The 20667-nt window shown below is 58.9% G+C and overlaps 2 protein-coding genes across 2 annotated transcripts; one reads left to right on the top strand and one right to left on the bottom strand.

Annotated features, from left to right (window-relative positions):
• Positions 1–4139: 4139 nt before the first annotated feature.
• On the top strand, positions 4140–5063 carry LOC101541182 (olfactory receptor 13G1). The gene has a single exon (XM_004611601.2). It carries the CDS (start codon positions 4140–4142, stop codon positions 5061–5063), a length of 924 nt encoding a protein of 307 aa, XP_004611658.2.
• A 13113-nt stretch (positions 5064–18176) lies between these two features.
• On the bottom strand, positions 18177–19112 carry LOC101540919 (olfactory receptor 5V1-like). Its single transcript, XM_004611600.2, has one exon. The coding sequence runs from the start codon at positions 19110–19112 to the stop codon at positions 18177–18179; it is 936 nt and encodes a 311-aa protein (XP_004611657.2).
• Positions 19113–20667: the final 1555 nt, after the last annotated feature.

Genomic DNA, 20667 nt, shown 5'->3' with positions numbered 1-20667 from the left:
AGCAGCCTGGCACGGAGTCCCAATAAAAAAACCAATTAATAAAAAATAGAAACCAAGAATACCAGAAAGTAAAATAAGGAAAAGAAAAGAAAAACATATCTAATAAACACCGTTCACATCTCTAATGAAAGAAGAGTTTGGGTTCCTTCCTCACCATTTTTCGGGGGGGACAGGGCTTGGGACCTGGCCGTGCTTGCCAGGGACCAGACGTGGGGCTCCCGAGTATAAAGCTGACGTCTCGGCCCCTCTTCCAGCTTTAGTGTTTGCCCCTATGGCCATTGGTAGCCTTGACTTTGTGGGAGGGGCTCCAGGCAGGGCTCGGGTGTCTCTTGGCCATCTGTGGGCGGCCAGGCCAGCAGCGCAGTGCAAGTGCCTGAGGTTAGTGCGTGCAGGCCGCAGGGCGGGGACCCAGCACCCCTGGGCCTGTGCCCTCACCCCTTTCAGCTCTCCAGCCCAGCACTCATTCTGCTGTTTCAGGGCACACCTGGCAGTGCTCAGGGCCTCCCTGGAGGGGCTCCAGGGATTAAGGTGTCCTGCGTGCTCGTGCTCGGCGTGTCACCGGTCTCCTGGGGCCCAGCACTAACCTTTCAATCATCTTACCTCTAGAACTCTCCGGAAGACTGGACGTTCCGCGAGGCTGCCCTGAAGCCCTCGGTCCCGCTGGCTCATGACTGAGGCCGTGTTGCTCCAAGGTGCGGCCAGGCCAAGGGCCTGTGGGCATGCAGGACCGACCACCACAGTGCCCAGAGCACCCCGGCTCAGGCGTGGCCCCTCTCGCTCCCTTCTGGATGCCCTGTTCCCCCCCCCCACTGGCACAGCACAGACTTCGCCCCGTTTCTCACGCGTGGTTCCACCTCATGCCCAGTGCTTCCCACACAGAGCTTGCCAGCTCAGCGGATACAACGAGACACGTGACAGCGATTTCGCCGTGACAGAGGGTCTGAAATACCACCACAGGAGCAGCACTCAGACCAGCGATCTGGGCAGGGGACGGCAACCTCGCTCTCAGTGCCCACCGCACCGAATCGTGTGTTTACCAACCACCCGAGAGAAGGGGAGCCCAAACCCAGCGCCCGTGGGCAGAGGACACGCCCCCGTCAGAGTAATGCTCTGCGTCTGCTGCACTGTCACACAGGCCTGTGCCCAAGGACTCCGCACGTGCCAGGCCAGCACACACCAGCACTTGGCTCTGGACTCTGGGCTGCACAACTGTGCCAGGACCCTCCCTAGGAGGGCAGCACCCCAGCTGCCCACCCTGTGGGCCCCCAAGAACTTTCCGGAGTCTCAGTGCTCAGCCCCTGCTCGCCCTGTGCCCCGGGAAGCCACTGGGCTTTGACAGGAACGAAGACCAGGGGAGCCAAGTCCTGCACGCCCCAATTAGCTGCCAGGCAGATGGATTTAATTGTCCCTCTGAGATCCTCGGCACACGAAATTGGAAATACAGGAAATGCCGAGCCCAGGAGCCCTGCGCCGGGGGACGCCCCCCACAGTGACTCCAGTCTGGAGGGGCTCGTGGAGCCGTATAAAAGTCTGCCCCGACAGCCAGCAGCACTCTGCAGCCCCTCATGGAGCATGGCAACCCCCCACAGAGACCCCAGGTGAGTGTGGGCCCTTGGCTCCCGGGGCTGCAGGCACAGGGAAGCGTGTGTGCGGGGCCGTGACGAGGCGGGGCCAGGGGTGGCAGAGGTGCGAGCATCCATGCAGACCGGGGGGCCTCATCCATGCATTCGGGCACTTCACACTGTGGGGGGCTCTGCAGCTGTGCTGAGTGACCGTCCGTCCGAGATGCCTGGCAGGACCCCGCGGGTGGGATGGGGTCTCGCCAGGGGGTGGGGGATGTTGTGCAGTGTGAGGTGTGGAGCATACTGTTAACTCCACAGACCTGTCAGCAGAAAGGGCCCGCAGGGTTCAGAGTCTTGAACATCTGCCTCAGTCACACTCACCTGGTCCAACTCCCATGGCCGGGGAGGGAAAGCAGTTCCGAGGGAACTGGGGGGTTCATCCCCGTGCTGTGTAGTCCCCCAGACACAAGCACCACCAGGAGCAACTACACACACACACACACACACATGCACACGCACACACACGCACACATACACGCACACCCGCACACACATGCACATGCACACACAAGCACACACACATGCACACGCGCACACATGCACACGCACACGCATGCACACATACACACATGCACACAACGTGCGCACACACATGCACATGCACACGCACACACACGACAGAAGCTGAGGCTGGAGGGATAACACAAGAAGCAGGCGCTTGCCTTGCACGCGCCCAAGCTGTGTTCAATCCCCAGCACCCTGTATGGTCCCTGAGCCCCACCAGGTATAATCCCTGAGCACAGAACCAGGAGTAATACTGGTGGATGTGGTAAAAGAACAATAACCCTAACTTGGGCGTGTCTTGGTTGTTTTTATGCAGTGTGAGGGAGGCCAGTGATGAGGAGGGAGAGAGCATGAGCAGCAGAGAGGAAGGCAGAGCAGGCAGGCTGGAGGAGGGGCTGGTGCCCTCCCAGGCGTCACCAGGCCTGGCGTGCAGGCCTGCCCGGCCAGCGGGTGACGGAGGTGCTCAGGAGGCGGCAGCGGCACCATGTCTTGGCAGCAGCTCTCTGTTTTTGGTCGCCCCAGTGGGTGGTCTTGGGCTAACGGGGGGCCCTCCAGGAGGCCTGGCCAGTCCTGCTCATGCCAGAGTTCTCGGCTCACTGGTTTTGCCTGCTCTATTGAGAACTGTCCCACAGACCATGTCCCCCTGTCCGCCAGGAAGCGCCCAAATGGGAGACGGACTGTTGGCCTGGCGTGGTGAAATCGTCTCCGCACCCCGGGACACGGTAGCCCCGAGACAGGCCTTGCACTGCTGCCCTCCCAGTCTACGGCACGCAGGGTCTCCAAAGCAGGAGAGTCTCGGCACAGAACCCCAGCGGGGTTGGGGCGGCATGTGCCCCTGGTGCCGACCCTGCACCCTGCCCCTTTCCTCTCCTGCCTGTTGGCGCAGGGGGACAGAGACTGGCCACTCACCGGCCCAGAGCTTGGCGACAGCTCACACGTCTGCGTCAGCTGCTTCCGCCCTGAGGGTCTCTGAGCTGCTGTGCGGCCCCAGAGTCTCTCTGACTCCTGCTTCTGGGCCCTGCCCCAGGCCACGCGCCTGTGCAGCCGGGGCTCACAGTGGGAGCCCGGTCACTGCAGGACAGTGAGTCGAGTCGGTTCTCACAGCGGGAAGAGGCTGCCCACCTGGCCAGCAGCTGTCCACAGCTGGAGCCCGGCAAACTGCCCGTGGACGGTGCCAGGTGAGCAGGAGGTCAGGTCCCAGCAGGCCCCACAGTGGTTCCCTGTATGGCTGCATGGAGGCGTCAGAGGCGCGGGAAGCCATCCCCGGGCACAGGAGAGTTGGTGGGACTGGAGTCCCTGCACCAGCCCCACACAGCCCCGAATCTCAGGAACAGACGGGCTTGTGCAGGGATCTAGGCAAGGTTGGCTCTTCCCGGTTCCAAACCTCCCGGGCTTCCCGAAACAGTTGCCACCTGCCTCCTTACGTGGGGGGCCCGGAGAAGTACCCACACCCGGCCCAGCAATACACTCGGGAAATGACAGGCCCAAAGCCTGACGCCTCCCGGGCATTGTGCAGCCACTAGGACTGAGGACACGGCCCCAAGGCAGCCCTGGACCTCCCGCTGTGTCAGACGGGCCAGTGCCCACAGTGCTCATGAGCCTCCTCCACTGAATACCCCGGGTGGCCTCATCCGCCTGTCAGGCCGCTCCCCTGCTCTCAGGCTGCAGTTGAGGTAGTGTGGCCGTTGGGGACGCTGGGGGGCACGGGCTGTGAGCCCTTTTCCCGCACAGAACAGCTCAGCAGTCGTGTTCCTGCTCCCGTGGGGGCTGAGATCTGGGGAGGCGCTCACCTCTTCCCTCCACCCCTGCAGCTCAGCGTGCTGCCCACGGAAGCGCCCGCTGCAGGAGCCCAGGAGGGCAGAGGGCTGCGTCCTGGGCCTTTCCCAGGCCAGGCGATCTCGCGCACTAGGCACCCCACGGGCACAGAGGTGAGTGCACACGCATGGGCACGTGGCCCGCGCCTCCGAAGGTGCTCTCCGTCTGCCACGCGCCCCCGCAAGCCCTCACGGCAAGATGAACGGCAGCACCGTGAGTGAGTTCCTGATCCTGGGCCTCACGCAGAGGCCTGGCCTGCAGCACCTGCTCTTCGTGCTCTTCCTGGGCCTCTACCTGGTGGCTTTCCTCGGCAACAGCCTCATCGTGGTCGCCATCGTGCTGCACAGCCCCCTGCACACGCCCATGTACCTGCTGCTCCTGGCGCTGGCCACCGTGGACATCGTCTGCACCACCACCATCCTCCCCAAGATGCTGGCGGCCATGCTGCCGTCCGGGCGGGCCATCTCCTACACGGGCTGCATGGCGCAGCTCTTCCTCTTCACCTGGGCGCTGGGTGCCGAGATGGTGCTCTTCACCGCCATGGCCTATGACCGCTACGTGGCCATCTGCTTCCCACTGCGCTACCACGCCCTCATGAGCCGCGCCACCTGCGCCACCCTGCTGGGCTTGGTCGCGGGCATCGCCCTCACCAACTCCTGCGTGCACACGGGCCTCATCCTGAGGCTGCGCTTCTGCGGGCCCAACGCCGTTGACCACTTCTTCTGCGAGATCCCCCCGCTGCTGGCCCTGTCCTGCAGCCCCGTGCGGCTCAACGAGGTGATGGTGCACGTGGCCGACATCACGCTGGCCGTCGGCGACTTCTCGCTCACCTGCCTCTCCTACGGCTTCATCCTGGCCGCCATCCTGCGCATCCGCAGCGCCCAGGGCAAGCGGCGGGCCTTCTCCACCTGCTCGGCCCACCTGCTGGTGGTGGTGCTCTACTACACGCCCGTCATCTACACCTACATCCGCCCTGCCACCGCCTACTCCTTTGCCCGCGACAAGATCGTGGCCGCACTCTACACCCTGGTGACCCCCACCCTCAACCCCATCGTGTACAGTTTCCGGAACAAGGAGATGCAGGCTGGGATCCGGAAGGTCATGGCCTTCCTGAAGCGTTAGCCTCGTCCTGCCTCGCCTCTCGCCAAGTCTCCGCTTCCCTCGAGTCCGGGTCCCTGGAAACCGCCTCCTGACGCAGACGCTCTCCTCGCCAGCCGTCCCTCACGCCTCTGCTTCTTCCCCAGTGGCAGAACGCCTGCCGCTGCCCTGCTCGGCCCTGTCCCCCCACGCCGTGTCCCAGTACACGGGCACCGCCTCTTCCCGGGTGCACAGACGGGCAACCCCCTGAGGGCTCTGCACCCACCCTGGCCCGGGGTCCCACATGCCTCTCTTCCACATCATCTCCTCCACAGCAACCCAGCAAGAGACCCGGGAGCCCCAGGCCCCGAGCACCGGGCACTGAGGACCAGGACATGGTCAGACACTGGAGTGTAGGAGGGAGGGAAGCAGAGGGAGGGGAGGAGGGGGAGATGGGGGTGGGGGGCATCCTGCCCTGGGCACCAGGAGTGTCGGTCAACAAAGACTTCATAAGAATGACTCAGGGCCACACCTGAGGGTCAGACGCTGAGGAGGGAGCCCCGTGTCCAGCTGAAGCTCCAGAGCCATACAGACCCGCCTGCTTCCCTCTGTCCGTGTCTGTTTGTACGCCATGTAGTCCGACATGCTTACAAATAAACGAAATGTCAAGACAAGGGTACAGGGACTGCCACGGAAGACTCTGATTGGCGCCCGTGCCCGCCCGCGCCCATACATAAACCGTACCGTCCGCCATACTTGGAGCAACAGAGCAAGCGGCCTGCCTGCCTGGGGTCTCGGTAGCTCAATGTGGTCAGCCGGGGCCTTTCTCTGGCCATAGCGCTGAGGGCTGAGGTCGCCTAGGGCACAGCTCCAGGCAGGCTGACCAAGCACGTGTCTGCTCCCAGGTCCTCTCATGGTGAAGCCTCTGCTCTCCTGGGCAGCGACCACGGTTCTGCTGGTGGTGGGGAGTGGACACGGGGGCTCTAGTCCCGGTCACCTGGGAAGGTTGGGGAACTGCTCCCTTTGTGTTCAGTGAGTGCGAGACCTCGGAGGCTCCTGGCTTCTGTGACCGCAGGGCAGTGGATTGGTTTCTTGCGCTTAGTCTTAGGGTCCCCAGCGTCATCCTACAGGAAGGTGGTCTCAGGGTGCTTTAGAAGTATGACCTAGCACCATGCGGGGCAGCAGGCAAATCCCCCTGAAAAGACCAGGCTGTGTGTGGGATTCTTTTACTAAGGGCTGGAGTCTTCTACTGAGATATTTCAAGGGACTTGGGGGTTCCTGGGGTGCTGGGGGTCACAGGGCCACCTCTGGCACTGCTCAGGAGGCCGTGTAGTGCCAGGGACTGGACCAGGGCCTGGGGTCTCCAGAGTATGCCCCCTAAGCCCCCTGATAGGCCCCCAGCCCTGCCTGCTGAGCCTTTTGGGGGCTCCCAAGCAGTGCTCAGTGGCCCAGGGCTCCCTCCATCAATTTCAGTCAACTGAGTCAGCGGTTCAGTGCAAGATTTGAGGGTTTTCCAGGCTACTGAACAGGCTACTGCAGTGTTGGGGGCCTCCAGGGATGCACCCCGTGCTGCTCGAGGGACTGTGTGGTGCCAGGGATGGATCCAGGGCAGGGCACGTGCTAGACCTGCCCTAGCCTACCTCTCTCCCAGGCCCCCAATGGTGTATCTGTGATATGCAGTAGCCTCCCTTCAGGACACTCCAAGATAGTTCCCGACTGTTTGCATGGCTAGGGAGACAGCCACAGGGGTGGGGAACGTGCTTTGCACGCACGGAGCCAGCCTGATGCCCAGCCCACATGCCCCTCCTCAGAACTGGTCTGGGCAGCCCCGCATCTATGGGTCCTAGCCCCAGTCGTCCCAGGGTCACCAGGAGTGGCCCCAGGCCACCATCGCTGTTCGGGCACTCCCATCTCCCGAAGAAAGTGCCTTCAGGAGCTAGATGCAATTTCAAATGGAGCACACAGTCTTCCTATGCCATCCCTTTTCTTCAAAAACGAGATTATTTCGAAGATTTTTTTCATTAATTTATTTTTTAATTAGTGAATCACCGTGAGGATACAGTTACAGATTTATACATTTTTGTGCTCATGTTTCCCTCATACAAAGTTCGAGAACCCATCCCTTCACCAGTGCCCATTCTCCACCACAAATAAACCCAGCGTCCTTCCCACCCTCCCCAATCCCATCTCCCCACACCCCACCCTGCCACTGTGGCAGGGTATTCCCTTTTGTTCTCTCTCTCTAATTAGGTGTTGTGGTTTGCAATAAAGATGTTGAGTGGCCACTGTGTTCAGTCTCTAGTCTACATTCAGCACGCATCACCCTTCCCCCTGCATGGCCTCCAACCACATTTTAAGTGGAGTTCCCTTCTCTATCTGAGTTGCCCTCTCCCCAGCATGTGAGGCCAGCTTCCAAGCCCTGGAGTCAACCTCCTGGTACTTATTTCTACTATTCTTGGGTGTTAGTCTCCTACTCTGTTATTCTATATTCCACAGATGAGTGCAATCTTTCTATGTCTGTTCCTCTCTTTCTGACTCATTTCACTTAGCATAATACTTTCCATGTTGATCCACTTATATGCAAAGTTCATGACCTCATTTTTTCTAACAGCTGCATAGTATTCCATTGTATAGATGTACCAAAGTTTCACGAAGATTTTTTTAAACCCAAGAGTAAGCTCTTTTGTAAGCTGTGCTACCCTTACTCTGTCCATGGTAGGGAGGCGGGTAGGAACAACAGTCCAGTGATAGGAGCAAGGCCCCGAGCCTTCAGGGCTACTGGAGCTCCCGAGCTCATCCAGCCCACACTGGGCAGAAAGTCTGGTGTGCGGTGACCTGCGGATACGAGAGAGACAGAGAGAGGCAGGGAGGAGGCTGCCCGCTCGCCCGTCACCAGGAAGCACTCACTGCGGCCTGATGCTGTGGGAGACGCCCCCTCGCCCCCCGGCAGTGCTCACTCCTGGCATTGCACACAGGAATGTGAATGGTGCGGCCACCGTGGCAGGCGTGTGCATCCAGCGCCCCTCTCTGGGGATCTCTCTGAGAACGGGGAGACTCAGGCCCGGGAGGTGAGGCCATCCGCACTGTAACTGCAGCGTGGTGTGTGACAGCAAGCCGGGACTGGGGCTCATGTGCTCCCGTGTGAGCGTCTGTGACTTTGATCCCTGGCAACACGTGCTCCCCACCCCCAATACCAGCACCACCTGCGGGGAACCCTGAGTGCCACTGGCAGTGTTCCCTATCCAAAGAATGAGAGAAGTATCTGAGTGCTGGCAGTGGTTGTAGAAAGGTAAGGCGTGGTGCCTTTGTGCCGTGGGACTCTGCACAGCTGTGAAGAAGACGCAGTTTGGGGGTGGGAGAGACGGGGCCTGCGCTGGCCCAGGCTTGACCCCTGGCACCTTACGGTCCCCCACCCACCCAAGCCCCGCTGGGCACAGCCCTGCCTGAAGGCCCCAGCAGCCTCTGAGTCACCCCTGGCACATGTGGGCCCTGGGCACCACCATGTCTCCAGCCCCTGGCATGGAACCACCAAGCCCCGTTGGAAAAAATCACCCGTGGGAGCCCCCCACCACCAAAAACAAGATGAAGTTTTTCATGAGCAGAAAAATGGAAAAAATTCAAGGGGATTATATAAGTTGAAAGGAAAAAGGATAAACTTTTTGGATTATAGACATAACAGGTAAATAGACAAAAAGGAAAATAACTCAGTCAGCATGAGCCGGGGGTGAGGGGGAGGTGAAAGATTTAGAAGGGAGTGAAACAGTCCTCTCGAGCGAGAGTCCCACGGCCTTCCAGGAGCCCCACCGCGTCAGACATGGCCACTCGTCTCCTGCCAGAGAGCAGGGGCACAGTCACGGCAGATCCACACCCCGCTGGCCCGCCAGCCGCCTCACTCAGACCAGTGAGGGCGCCCCCTTCTTTTCCTGTGTGACTCCCCACACGTCACCAAGAAGGGTTTCAGCTAAGATGACAGAATTCAGTTGAATTTTTTTTTTTTTTTTGCTTTTTGGGTCACACCTATAGTTGCTCAGGGGTTATTCCTGGCTTTTGCACTCAGGAATTACTCCTGGTGTTGCTTGGGGGACCATATGGGATGCCGGGGATCGAACCCAGGTCGGCTGCGTGCAAGGCAAACGCCCTACTCGCTATGCTATCGCTCCGGCCCCAGAATTCAGTTGAATTTTAAGATAGATCAAAATCAAGTCCCCAGGGCTGGAGAGTGCCTGCCTCGCATGGCCGTCTGTGCATCCAGCCCTGCCTACAACGCCAGCCCAGCCAGGGGTGGCAGCCTCCAGACCCGGACCTGCCCTTCACCATGGGGAAGGGTCAGTGATACTGGGGACGCCCCCGTTTTCACTGTGACGTGTTTTGTGGCTGTGAAAAAGAGTGTCTTGCAAATGCAGGGTGAAAGCTCTCGGGGTGGACCAACAGGGGATGGGTCGGTGGGGAGTGCTCCCTGAGGAAGCAGCCAGCCTGGTCCTCCCCAGGTCCCCAAGGGTCTCCCCGTGTGACGGGGAAAGAAGCCCTTTCTGTCTTTGATTGTTCTTTCCGGAAAATGTTTATAGAGTTTTACCATGACTTTCAGAGACGCCAACTCTGTGGCCATCAGTCAGTTTGCACCTGTGAACGTTTGCTGATGCGCCTCGAGGACTCCCGAAATGTCTCCTTTGAGACCCCCATCTGCGTCCATCTCTGGTCCTCTGGCATCTGCTTCTCTGACACTCTTGCCAGCGTGGGCCTCAATCTCAGTCTCTTGTGTCTTCTTGCACTCATTCAGCAACTTCAGCACGGCAGCCAGAGCGTGGCTCGCGTGTCTGGGGAGAAGCCTCCTGGGACCTGCTCCTGTCATTTCTGATTCTGGTTTCTGCTCTGAGAGCAGAATTTTAATGTGTTTTTTTCTGGGGGAGTGGCTTGTGAGGCGCCTACACTGGTAAGTTCATTGCTAATGTTTTTTCCCTCTTTTGGGTGCTTTTTTAATTTCCGTGTATCTTTATTACTGGAGAAGTATTTCCAGTGTAGGTGAATTTACAAAAGCAATTTTAATGTCTAGGATACATTTATTTATTAGTTAAAAAGGGAATGAAAGCACTTTGGGATTTGGAATACAATAAAAGTAAAATTTTAGCATTACAAAAATAAATAAATAAATAAACAAAAATCACTGTCATCTCGTTGATCATCAATTTGCTTGAGCAGGCCCAGTAACATCTCCATTCATCTTACCCTGAGATTTTAGCAGCCTCTCTTTTCTCGTCCTTCCCAATGATGCCACATTAGAGAATCTTCAGGGTCAGGGGAATGAGACCCATCATTGTTACTGTATTTGGCATATGCATATGCCACGGGGAGCTTGCCAGGCTTTCCCCTGTGGGGGCAGTAAACTCTCAGTAGCTTGCTAGGTTCTCCAAGAGGGAGAACTAGGCTCTCAGATGTCTTACTACAAATTAAAATTAATTTAACCATATATGTGTGGATATATATATCCCACCCAAAAAGCAAAAAATTAAAAAAGGAAAGAAAAAAAAGCCTTTGGAAAATGATTGAGGTACTGTGACTTACAACAATGTTAATGATAGTTTCTCACGCACATAACTCCAGAAATGCACATGCCAGTGTACCCACCTCACTTCCCCAGTTCCCCTAATGTCCCTCCCTCTTGTCCCCCTCTACCAGTCTCAGTTTAGCGGATCAGTTCTCCCATGTTGCCTTTGATTCTTTGTTGCTACTTTGCCATGTATCTGAAGTTTCTGTATGAGGGAGGTCATTCTGAATCTATACCTATCCTTTTGAGTGATTTAACTCAGATATCCAAAAATAAATTTAAATTTTAGCATTATATATAAGATTTTCTCCAGTGGAGTAATCATATGTAAATTAGATCTCTTGTCCAGAATTGAATCTTCAGTTTTTTAATGTCTATTTTTTGACGGAAGTGATTGGTCTCTGTTCTCACTTTCCAGGGACCCACGGCCTGGCTCATCCTCTCATGTAACAGTGCTCACGCTGATTCTTCCTTCTTCTTGCTGCTCCTCCCGGCAAGAGCAGGTGAGCCTTGAACGAGCTCATGGGAGCCAAACTATATTAGCATAATCCAGAGTGAGGGGAGTCACAAACCATGAAAGGCTTATTTGGGGGGTTGGTGATCGGTTTGGGGGCTACACCTAACTGTGCCCAGGGCTTCCTCCGAGTTTTGTACTGAAGAGTTACTCCTGGCGATGCTCAAGGGGCCATACGGGATGCTAGGGATCAAACACAGTTGGCCGCAGGTAAGGCAAGCGCTCTGCCTGCTCTGCTCTCTCCCCAGCCTGCCTTTTCTCATAACTAAAGAAGACCTTGTAATAAAACTCTGAGCGGGAATTGCATGTCTGAGAACCTGGATTCCATTCCTGGTAACTTGGAGGAAAAAAGAACACCACTGGCAGGAAGTATGTTGGGGTAGGGGGGTGGGGAACGAACCCAGGAAGACAGGGGTGCTGACCTGAGGGCCTAGGGGGCACTGTTCGGAAGGGAGAGCTGGACTGGCAGTGGGGATAAGGCAGAGGGGCTCGAGAGAGATGCTTCTGGCCCCCACGTGGCTGACCGCTGAGGGACCACCCCGGCGGGATTGCTGACTGGAAGAGTGAGTTCTGCTGAAGGAAGGGGGTGACTCAGCCACCAGGGGCTGGGGGTGCAGGGGCTGGTCTGAGCCAGACGGGCTGCGTGCAGTTGCTGAAGCCGCTTAAAGCACCTGTGAGGGGGAATGCCCTCCTTCATACCCAGAGACCTCCGTGGCCAAAGCCAGAGGCTGGGTGTTTGGAGGACACTCCTGGCCCACAGTGGGACCGCGCTGGCTGCTGGCTGACCAGCTGCCTACGGCTCCATCACTGCCGCTGTGACTGCTCGGGGTCCAGACGCCCTGCACAGACTTGGGGTGCAGAAACAGGGGCAGAGCCAGTGCTGGTGGCAGAGGGCGATAAGGCAGCGTGTGCCAGAGGGAAACTCGGGAGCTGGGCCTGTCTGGGGTTCTCCCGGGCCGGGGGTACGGGCACTGCAGGCGTGGAACGAGATGTCAGTTCTCCCTGGCTTAGCTGATGCCCGGCCATGGGCCTCCCAGCCCACACTGGGAGTGTTGTGAGCAGGGAGGCTGTGCAGACCAGCCCCATCAGAGGCAGAGGCGCCAGGGAGGGCCACGGGTGCCAGCCTGTGCTGAGCCGCCTGGCGAGACAGCACTCTCCGTGTGGTGCTTCAGACGAAGGAGCGCGCAGGCGCCAGCCCAGGGCCCTCCGCGCCAACTCACGGCTGGGAAGAGCCCGCCCGCCCGCTGCGCGCGGAGCTGAGGATTGCACCAGGCCCCAGGAGGGGCGAAAACTTTTCCTCCAACTTTCTCCCGGCCCCGCTGTGGCCGGGCTCCCCTGCCTGCACGCGGCTTCGTTATGTCCTGAGTGTGAGGCCTGCGAGGACGCTCTAATGAGCGCGTCTCTCCTGAGACCCGGCCGCCAGCAGCCAGCGCCCGCGGCTCCCGGGGAGCCGCCGTAACTTTTTAATTGTCACATCGAAGAGCTAACAAGGCCCTAACAAGTCCCCAGGCGAGGCGGGCCGGGTCCTGCCTGCAGGGCCTCCGGGACAGCCCGGGGAAGGCGGAGAAGTTGCTCTCCAGTATCCCTCCCTTCCCGGAACCTCTGCCAAGTCCCCGCGCTGTGCTGCTCGCAGTCTCCCTGGGGTGCCCACACTCGGAGCTCAGACACTGCGAGTAGAGAGCTCTCGTGCTCCCCGCAGCCCTGCGTCTGCACTGTCTTCACACGCTCCGAGCCCCCTCTGAGAGGAGACGGCTCCTCCAGCACACAGCCCAGGCACTGGGGAGCCCGCCCCAGGCACAGCCACCAGGAAGGGCTTGGCCTGTAGAACGTGCGCGCACCCCACTTTCCGAGCCCCCTCTGTCCGCCCCCTCCCAAAACAAGGCCAGCCTGGCACTCAGCTTTGGGTGACTGGTCCCTTCATGAGTGCCCCTGGGGAGAGAAAAGCCAGTTCCAGCGCACCACAGCTCGCCCACGCCCTCCGCTGCCCAGCTGCTCTGAAGCACTTGCACTTTGCAAGCTCCACCAGCTTTATTTCTCCAGTTCACATTCGATACCTCTCGAGAGGGCTGGACAGCACATTCTGGGTGTTTCCACGGGCACAGAACCTCACGTGCTGGCTCTGCAGAGAGTGCCCATGTGCACACATGCCCAAGACCCTCGAATGGAAGTCGTGTGGCACATTTGCCTATGGGTGTCTCACTACTAGCGAGCGGCAGCTCTGTGCTCAGTGCTCAGGCTCCAAGGCCTCTGCTTCCATAGTGCTCTCTGACACACCAGACCCTCGTACACCCACCACCTTATACTCCTTATATGCACCACCAAACACCACACACTCCTGCCACCGAGCACTCCACCACCACACACTCCTCCACCACCACACACTCCTCTGCCACCACACAGTGCACACTCCTCTGCCACCACACAGTGCACACTCCTCTGCCACCACACAGTGCACACTCCTCTGCCACCACACAGTGCACACTCCTCTGCCTCCACACAGTGCACACTCCTCTGCCACCACACAGTGCACACTCCTCTGCCACCACACAGTTCAAAGTCCTCTGCCACCACACAGTGCACAGTCTTCTGCCCACCACAGAGTGCACAGTCCTCCACCACCACACATTCCTCCGCCACCATTTACCTCACTCCACCACTGCGCTCCACACAGTGCTCCACCATCACATACAACCACTCTTTTTCCACTCACTATGAACCACACACTCCTGCGCCGCCAAATACTCCTCTACAACCACACACTACTCCGCCACCACTCACTCCACCACCACCTCACATACCTCTACTACCACACATTCCTTCCCCACCACATACCACACTCCCCCGCCAGCACCACACACTCCTCCACCACCACACACACCTCTGCCACCACACACCCCTCCGCCACCACATACCACACTCCTCCACCACTACATACCAAAATCTTCACCACCATATGCTCCTTCACCACCACACACTCCTCAGACACTACACAGTTCGCCTCATCCAGTCCCATAGCCACCCACCACCACACAATGTTTTACCACATCCATCCTCTCATTCACCCACCACCACACACTCCTCCACCACTACTCACTCCTGCACCAATACACACCTCAGCCGCCACACACCACACATTCCTCTGCCACTACATACCGCAAATTCCTCTGCCACTACACACCACACACTCCTTCGCCATCACTCCTCCCTCAACACACTCACTCCACCACACAGTCTACCACACACACCACACTTTCCTCTGCCACAACATAGTCCTCCAGCACCACACACTCCTCAGCCACCTCACACGCTTCTGCGTCCACACACTCCTCCACCACTACAGAGACTCCTCTGCCACCACAAAGTCCTCCAGTGCCACACACTCCTCAGCCACCACTTGTTCCTCAGCCGCCACACACTCCTCCACCATCACACACTACTCAGCCACCACGCACGCCCCCGCCACACACTCCTCCACATCCACCCGCCACCACACACTCCTCCACATCCAGCCTCGCATCCACCCGCCACCACACACCCCTCCACATCCAGCCTCGCATCCACCCGCCACCACACACTCCTCCAAATCCAGCCTTGCATCCACCCGCCACCACACACTCCTCCAAATCCAGCCTTGCATCCACCCGCCACCACACACCCCTCCACATCCAGCCTCGCATCCACCCGCCACCACACACTTCTCTGCCACAACTCTCCTGATCCTCATTGCTAGTGCCATTGGACATCGATGTTCCCCTACGAGGTTCCTTCATATCCCACGTATGAGAGATCATTCTGAGTCTGTCCCTTGCCCTCGGACTGATTGCACTTGACTTAACGTTTAACTCTTCCTCCAAGTGTCCTTTCAAAGAGAACCGCATGGAGCCTGATTGCTAACGCAGCCTTTTAATCATTTACCCGAGGCAGAACTCCACTTCATCTTACCACGTGTCCTCATTCTGTGCAGTCTCACTAAAGAGATGCACCAGCTCTCTCTCATGTGTTCCGAGAAGACTCTTTCGATACGCCAAAAACAGTAACAACAACGTCTCTATGGAGATGTTACTGGTGCCCGCTCGAGCAAATCTATGAGCAACAGGATGACAGTGACAGTGACTCTTCTGCATTTTGGAGTCTGTCACAATGTTGTAGGAGTTGTGTGATCACCACTCAACCCTTATTACACTGTTTCTGGGTGTTCTAGATGGCAGGTTCTGACATCACTGCCTTGTCTTTCCACTCTAAGCCCTGTGACTGGGCGACTGGCGAGCACAGCCCCCTGTGTAAGGGGCTCAGTGCGCAGTCACCCACAATGGCTCCTCGTTCCCGTGTCCCTTCGGCAGCTTCCAGGGTTTTCTTCATCCGCAGCCCGAGCCCCCCAGCACACAGCTCAGGTCACTCCTTCAGATCTCGGGTCTTGGCTTTTGGATGCACTTTCCGTTTCAGCCCTCCAGGTCTCTGGGCCTGGCACTGACCTGCACACCCACGGCGCTCCCCGACGCCTGTCTTGGCAGACAGCTGTCTTGTTCCTGAGTGACTCCCGGGGTCTCTGCTCACCTCTCCCCCACAGGCATGGATCAGAGGCTCCCCAAACTGCCCCTAGCCTTTCCCCCTTCTGAGGGCAATTGTTCTGGTTGCATCTGTTCCTGTGCCAAGACCACACCCTGTCTGTCCCCTGCTGTCCCCCGCTTCACTGTGCAGAGACACATCTCTGGAGAGACACATCTCTGCCCCCGGCCCCCGCCAAGGTCTCTGTTGGACTGTTCTAGTATGGGTCCTTTGCAGCTGGCTGCCCTGAGGCCTGGAGGGGACCTTCTTGGCGTGACAGCGGATCTGACCAACTGCCTCTACTGGGGACGCATGTCCAGTGGCATGCTGGCCCCAGATCACAGCTTTTCACTCACAGCTCTTGTGGGTACATCCCACAGGCTGGTGTCCGGTTGGATCTTCCGCAGCAACAGACACAGAGCCTTCGAGTCCAGGCAGCAGCCTCTCTGCCTCCTCCTCCATCCGCCTCTCCTCTCCTCCCTCCTTCCCGATGCCCCTCTGTGCACGGCTGGAACCCCACCTCTCAGTTCTCCCTGCTCTGATTGGTCGTGCTCAATGTGATCAGCTCATTGGAAAGACCAGTCCGACTGCATGTGTAAACAAGGGCGTGTCGGTGACTGTGGGACAGCCAGTCCGATGGCATGTGCCATTCTAAGGCTTGTGAGACGTCCTGTCAGAGACCCTGGTTACCGCCCACTTCCTCCGGGTGTCAGGCGGGGAACCTCCCTCCTGGGGCAGTGGCCCAGTCGCATTCCTGAGACTGAGGCCCCAGCACCCCCGTCAGGGCCGTGCTGGGAGAGCTCGCTTCCTCCTCGACCTTCCCATGCTGCCCCAGTCCTCCCCTGCACTCTGCCTTTCCTTATGATGTGGATAGCTGGGGTGCTCCTCACCCCCCATCTCTCAAGTACATCATCCATGCCAGTCCCTGAGCCCCTAGCACTGGCACAGCATGTGACCCTGGGGCTACTCCCTCACCCTGTGTAGTGTGTGCAGCCCACGGGCACCAAGTGGAATGCCAGCTCTGAAGAGGGCGGGCCCACTGTGGGTTGCCTGCTTGGCCAAGGGGCAGTGTCAGGCTCAGGCCTTGCCTCACAAGTCACACTTTAAAATGCTGAGACTTGCCTCGTGACCCAAGGAAATCAGGCCCCAGGTTAGCATGAGTCGCATGCCCACAGAGCCCCTGTCCCTGCAGGCCATATCCCCTGCCGTGCCCGCCCCTCTGCCAACTCAGGTCCCTCCGAGGTCACCCAGCACCCCAACACCCCCCATGCAAGACCCCGTCTTGGACTAGCAGGCTCAGCACACAGAGTCGGCCCCAGAGGCGTGGCTCGAGGCCTGGCCTCTCGGATCGTGGTGGCTTGGATGGAGTGAAGTGGCAGAGAGCCTTCCCTGGCTTTGTCACGGTCACCCTTCCGGGAGGGCCCAGGGAATAGCTGGAGGACGGCCGGGTAGGATGGTGGGGAGAGTGCCCGCAGTGCCACCCACACTCCCGCTCCGACAGGGAGGGCACCACACCCACCTCTTGGTGTCGCCACCGTGACGCCTCCCGTTCTGTCCATCCACCTGAAACTTCCTGTGGGCACACAGGGACCTCAGGCACTTGGCCTGCATGTCAGGGCCCGCCCACACTGACACACTAGCGAAAAACTAACGGTACCGTGATCTTCCGGGACAGCATGAGCCCAAAGGCCACTAGAACTTTTCCTTTATTTCTTTCTGATTCACACTTTCCATTTGCTGGGAGACGTTGGCCTCAGGACTGAGCCACAGCCCGGAGCGGTGAGAGCCGAGACAGGGGAGCTGTCGGTCAGGACAGACGCCGGGCCGGGAGCCCACGGACTTCCACACCGCGACACAGTGCACAAAGCCCAGAATTCTTTCTGTCAGTGCTGTGAGGCTCCAATCTTACACGTCACATGCAGACCCTCAGCAGAAGAGAAACCGACCAGGACTAAACGGCACACGTCTCACATCTACGATCCTAGTCAGATGTCGAGGTGGCAGGGCCCTCCATTTGCATGGCCCTCCTCTCACGGCTACACGGGATGGCCAGTATGAGACTCAGCCTCCAGCGACAGCCTGCACCAGGGGTGATTCGGGGTCTGAGCACATTTCTGGAACGATCCAGCTGCCTGCGCAGAGACAGGGGGCCTGCCCGCACAGGCAGGGGACCTGGCAGGCTCTTCCCGGGAAGCTTGGGTAGTCGGAGGATGAAAGACAGCGCGCACTCGGACTAGAGACTTCGCTACTTCCTGAGACACCTGAGAGGAGAAGGCGCAGGCTTTCTCCAACTGGGGAGACATGGGCATGCAGGAAGAGAAATGAGTCGGGGGCTACACGGAGAGGAGTTACGTGCAGGCAGGACCCGGTCTCGGGCACAGGGAGCGTGCCTTACACCTGCACCCACCCCAGCTACCTCCCTGCTCCTGGACGCTAATCTAACTGAAGACACCACATTGGAGACCCCCGTCGAGGGAGCCTATCTGAGTGAAGCTATCAGCAAAACCCCACCCCAGGGTGCATCAAAAGAGACAGCACCAGGTTGGGTCGGACTTGATCACAAGGATCTTCCGCACAGGACCTTCCGGAGCGCATTCTTCACCTCCGTGTTCCTCAGGCTGTAGATCATGGGGTTCAGCATCGGGGTGATGACGCCGTACAGCATGGAGATGAGTCTGTCCCGGGCCGGGGAGTTCTGGCTCGAGTTGGGACGGATGTAAGTGAAGATGGCGGCTCCGTAGAAGAGACAGACCACCAGGAGGTGGGACGCGCAGGTGGAGAAGGCTTTGCGCTTCCCTTCCACAGACTGGATCTTCAGGATGGTGGAGATGATGTAGACATACGATACAAAGGTGATCAGGTACGCCCCGATCCCTAACACTCCTCCCACCACCAGAACCAGCATTTCAGCCACGTACGTGGACGAGCACGCCAGGGCCACCACCGGGGGGATGTCGCAGTAGTACTGGTTCACACGGTTGGACTTGCAGAAAGACAGGCGGAAGGTGAACACCGTGTGCAGGAGGGAGTTGAGAAACCCCGCGGCCCAGGTGGCAGCCGTCAGCTGCACACAGCGGGCCTTGGTCATAATGAGGCCGTAGCGAAGGGGGAAGCAGATGGCCACGTACCGGTCATACGCCATGACTGCCAGGAGGAAGACCTCCGTCCCCGCCAGGGCCACCAGGAAGTAGAGCTGCACCGCACAGCCCAGGAAGGAGATGCCGTGCTGCTCCGTCAGGAGGTTGTCCAGCATCTTGGGGACGGTGGCAGAAGGACAGGAGATGTCCAGGAGGGACAGGTTGGCCAGAAAGAAGTACATGGGCGTGTGCAGCTTCCTCTCCGCCCCGATGGCCAAGAGGATGGCCCCGTTGCCCAGCAAGGTGACCTGATAGATGACAGCAAAGACCACAAAGAGAGGGTAGCGAACCCCAGGGAGATCCGAGAGCCCAATCAGGGTAAACTGAGTCACGGTGCTGAAATTGTAGGCGTCCATCCCCTCTCTCCACGGCGAGCGTCCTGAGAGTGGGGACAATGAAATCAGAAGCCACAGGTTAGAGCAGATATTTTGGGAGCCCCCAAGAGGAGGCCTGGGACATGGTGCATCGGGAGGGAACCTGCACCAGCTGGTTTACGAGACGGCTATTCCTAGGAATGGGGGTACAGGGACTCCCACGCTCGGGATAGTCCTAGAATAGTCACCGTCCCTATTGCAGTGGGTAGTGGTGAGGCCCTCATGTCCACCTTCTGGGGGCCCTGACTGTCAGGGACCGTGGGCTCCCGTCAGCTGCCCACCCCACCCTCTGCAGCCCCCGTGTGTTAAGCGCACATCAACGGCACTTCCGAGACCGCGAGGTGGGAGATGGGTGCCCCGTCTGCTGTCAGAAATCTAATACTACGGCTGTGGGTCTTGGGGTAATCTTCTAGGGTCAGCCGAGGCGGGCTGGACTCCCCCCCGACAAAGCACTCTTCTTGGTCAGGAATCTGGATTCCTTCCACAGCAGCCACCCCCAGCCACAGGGACGAGCACTGAGAACTGCTCAGTCTGCTAGTCAAGCTCGCCTGTGCTGAGATAAACACTCGTGGTTGATCGAGCCTCTGTTCAACTGGAGACAGTGCACCCACATACCGGCGCCCCCCTCTCCTGCCAACACACTGCCTCTGGGGACGGGCTCCGGCACTTCTGAGTTTCAGTCGCTTCCCGTGTCAGGGGGCATCCCTGCGGCCAGTCTGGAGCCTGCTCTCGAGCCGTCAAGGGGCCCTGTCGCTCCCTGGCACTGAGGACTCTGCTTTCACAGCACACGGTGAGAGAGAAGAGCCAGTGGCACCCAGCAGGGAGGCACCAGCACCAGAGCCGCGACCGTGCCTCCCTGATGGCTGTGAGCACTCTCAGGTTCACAGGGTGCGAGCACAGCACCCAGTGCCACCCCGTGGCCCTGCAGAGGGATGAAGGTGTTTCTGTGCCGTCTCTCCATCTGCTCTCGGGCAACTTTCGCCTGGGTGCCACGTGGGAGATGCCCCCTCCCCTCTGCAGGCCCAGGGCTGGTCACAGCTCGGCACCGGTCAGCCTTGTCCCTGTTCCCGAGCGTGGGCCTCAGGGGCAGAAGCCTGTTGGTGAATCAGTGTCGGCGGGAGAGGGAGGGCAGAGGCACACAGTCCTGTCAGCGGGTTCTCAGGGACCTGCCCCAGGCTGCGGCCAGGCGGGGCCGACACAGGCCGCCCGGCTCAGCACAGACTCAGGGCTCCCTCCCGGGCCAACAGCTGTCCCTCGACGGTCACTGCAGGGCTTACATCTGCAGACTGTCTCTCGGGGGCGGGGGGCTCCCAGAGTGCGGAAGGGTCACGCGGCGGGGGGCGTCGTTCCAATAACAGTCTCCCTCTTTGGGGCTGGAGCGATAGCACAGCGGGGAGGGCGTTTGCCTTGCTCTCGGCCAACCCGGGTTCGAATCCCAGCATCCCATATGCTCCCCCGAGCACCGCCAGGAGTAAATCCTGAGTGCAGAGCCAGGAGCAACCCCTGTGCATCGCCGGGTGTGACCCAAAAACAAAAA

The sequence above is a fragment of the Sorex araneus genome, chromosome 2 (genome assembly GCF_027595985.1).
Source record: "Sorex araneus isolate mSorAra2 chromosome 2, mSorAra2.pri, whole genome shotgun sequence".
NCBI lineage: Eukaryota > Metazoa > Chordata > Mammalia > Eulipotyphla > Soricidae > Sorex > Sorex araneus.
Note: the sequence above shows the minus strand (reverse complement) of the source record. Positions and strands in the feature narration are given on the sequence as shown.

Coding starts and splice junctions, on each gene's coding strand:
- LOC101541182 (XM_004611601.2), top strand. CDS start 4,140: ATGAACGGCAGCACCGTGAGTGAGTTCCTGATCCTGGGCCTCACGCAG.
- LOC101540919 (XM_004611600.2), bottom strand. CDS start 19,112: ATGGACGCCTACAATTTCAGCACCGTGACTCAGTTTACCCTGATTGGG.